The sequence below is a fragment of the Babylonia areolata genome, chromosome 29, assembly GCF_041734735.1.
Source record: "Babylonia areolata isolate BAREFJ2019XMU chromosome 29, ASM4173473v1, whole genome shotgun sequence".
In the NCBI taxonomy this organism is placed as follows: Eukaryota; Metazoa; Mollusca; class Gastropoda; order Neogastropoda; family Buccinidae; genus Babylonia; species Babylonia areolata.
In genome coordinates this window covers 9,728,516-9,731,015 of record NC_134904.1, presented here as the reverse complement: position 1 = coordinate 9,731,015, position 2,500 = coordinate 9,728,516, and the positions used below count along the sequence as shown (strand labels likewise).

Genomic DNA, 2,500 nt, shown 5'->3' with positions numbered 1-2,500 from the left:
CGCTCAGATTCTCTCGCTTCCTAGGAGGACGCGTTACCTCTAGGCCATCACTCCATTTTGTCTCTCTCCTCACCTCATCTCAGCTTTTCTGTCGGATTTTTTTTTTATCCATGCGGGCTTGGTGTGAAGAAGCTCTCAGCTTATCTCACTGTCTGTCTGTCTCTCCCTTCCCCCTTTCCCTCCATGTGTGTGTGTGTGTGTGTGTGTGTGTGTGTGTGTGTGTGTGTGTGTGTGTGTGTGTGTGTGTGTCTCCCTATCTTTCTCCCTGTTGCCAGCATCATTATCAGATCATCATCATCATCATCACCACGATCATCATAACCTCATCACCATAATAATCAGCGTCATCTTTTTATTTATTGTGTGTGTGTGTGTGTGTGTGTGTGTGTGTGTGTGTGTGTGTGTGTGTGTGTGTGCTGTGTTGTGCTGTGCTCTGTGTGTGTGTGTGTGTTGTGCTCTGTGTGTGTGTGTGCTGTGCTGTGCTGTGCTGTGTGTGTATGTCAGTGTGTGTGTGCGTGTGTGTGTTGTCTCTCTCTCTCTCTCTCCCAGAATGGACAGGTCTGAGGCTGAGTGAGGCCCTTAGGGAAGACAACACCCCAGAATGGACAGGTCTGAGGCTGAGCGAGGCCCTTAGGGAAGACAACACCCCAGAATGGACAGGTCTGAGGCTGAGCGAGGCCCTTAGGGAAGACAACACCCCAGAATGGACAGGTCTGAGGCTGAGCGAGGCCCTTAGGGTAGCAGAACACAGGGAAGGATGGAGGAAGGTGGTTGACAGGTTATCTGTGGTGCCCCAACGGCCATCCAGACTGAGGGACAAATTTGTATTTGTATTTCTTTTTATCACAACATATTTCTCTGTGTGAAATTCGGGCTGCTCTCCCCAGGAAGAGCGCGTCGCTATATTACAGCGCCACCCATTTTTTTTGTATTTTTTCCTGCGTGCAGTTTTATTTGTTTTTCCTATCGAAGTGGATTTTTCTACAGAATTTTGCCAGGAACAACCCTTTTGTTGCCGTGGGTTCTTTTACGTGCGCTAAGTGCATGGTGCACACGGGACCTCAGTTTATCGTCTCATCCGAATGACTAGCGTCCAGACCACCACTCAAGGTCTAGTGGGGGGGTGGGGGGGTGGGGGGGGAGAAAATATCGGCGGCTGAACCGTGAATCGAACCAGCGCGCTCAGATTCTCTCGCTTCCCAGGCGGACGCGTTACCTCCAGGCCATCACTCCACTGTGAAGTGAAGTGAAGCGAATACAGGTGGATTGCATTAAAAGTTTCGAGTTCAGAGTTGTGTGAAAAGTATGCCAGCATACATGTCGTGTTTGTGCTTGACGTGTGGGGGGCCTCACCTCTTGTAAACACATCTCTATGTGCGTGAATGTGATGTCCGTTCTAATGACTTTACTTCATACTGCTCTACGTTTGGTTAATATACACGTGCACAGATCTGTTACATGCTGCATTAACTCACTCAGTACGGGCCAGTCCTCTCTTCTCTACACAGACCCCTCGGATGTCCAGTGGGTGTCTGAATGAGCCAACCTTTAGCTTCCGTTGTCAGAATTGTGGTATTCTTTGTCAACATTCACCTCTTCAGTATAAGAGCGTTCCGCTTGCAATATTTTGATGATGGTAATTGGGGTGAAACGCTGTTAACGTCGTCTCTTTCGCCGTTCGTATGGAGAGAGTTAAAAGTTTCGAGCTGTAAGTTGTGTGAAAAAGCGAGCATGCATGGCGTGTTTGTGCGTGTCGTGTGGTGGCGGCGGGGCCTCACCTCTTGTCACAGCGGCAGTGGGACAGGGTGTGCAGGTGGAAGTTGAAGAGGCCGAACCTCCAGGTGAAGCGGGGGATGATGTGGGGACACAGGTCGTGGGCCCGACAGCACGTGTCCAGGGCCTCGTCATAGCCCAGGTCCCCCTCGTGCTCCGCGATGTCCCCGGACCCGCACCTGGTGGGACACACAGGGGGCACATACGTCTGTAACATACGTCTGTGACATACGTCTGTAACATACGTCTGTGACATACATCGGTAACATATACCGCTAAAATGCGTAGGTAACAAAATAAAATAAACATACATCGCTAACACATAGCTAGCACGGATATGTCACATACACCGCTAGCACGGATATGTCACATACATCGCTAACACATCGCTAGCACGGATACGTCACATACATCGTTAGCGCGGATATGTCACACGTATCGCTAGCACGGATATGTCACATACATCGCTAAAACATATCGCTAGCACGGATATATCACATACGTCGCTAACACACATCACCAGCACGGATATGTCACATACATCGCTAACACACATCGCTAGCACGGATTTGTCACATACATTGCTAACACACATCGCTAGCACGGATGCGTTACATACATCGCTTTCATACATGGCTAGCACGGATATGTCACATATATCGCTAACACACATCGCTAGCACGGATATGTCACATATATCGCTAACACACATCGCTAGCACGGATAT

The 2,500-nt window shown here is 49.4% G+C and overlaps 1 protein-coding gene across 1 annotated transcript in view; it reads right to left on the bottom strand.

Annotated features, from left to right (window-relative positions):
* LOC143274774 (uncharacterized) overlaps positions 1–2,500 on the bottom strand; it is a 170,870-nt gene that overhangs the window by 123,151 nt on the left and 45,219 nt on the right. The window contains exon 3 of the mRNA XM_076578696.1: positions 1,779–1,952. Within this exon, the coding sequence (XP_076434811.1) occupies positions 1,779–1,952 (174 nt within the window). The remainder of the gene's footprint in view (positions 1–1,778; positions 1,953–2,500) is intronic.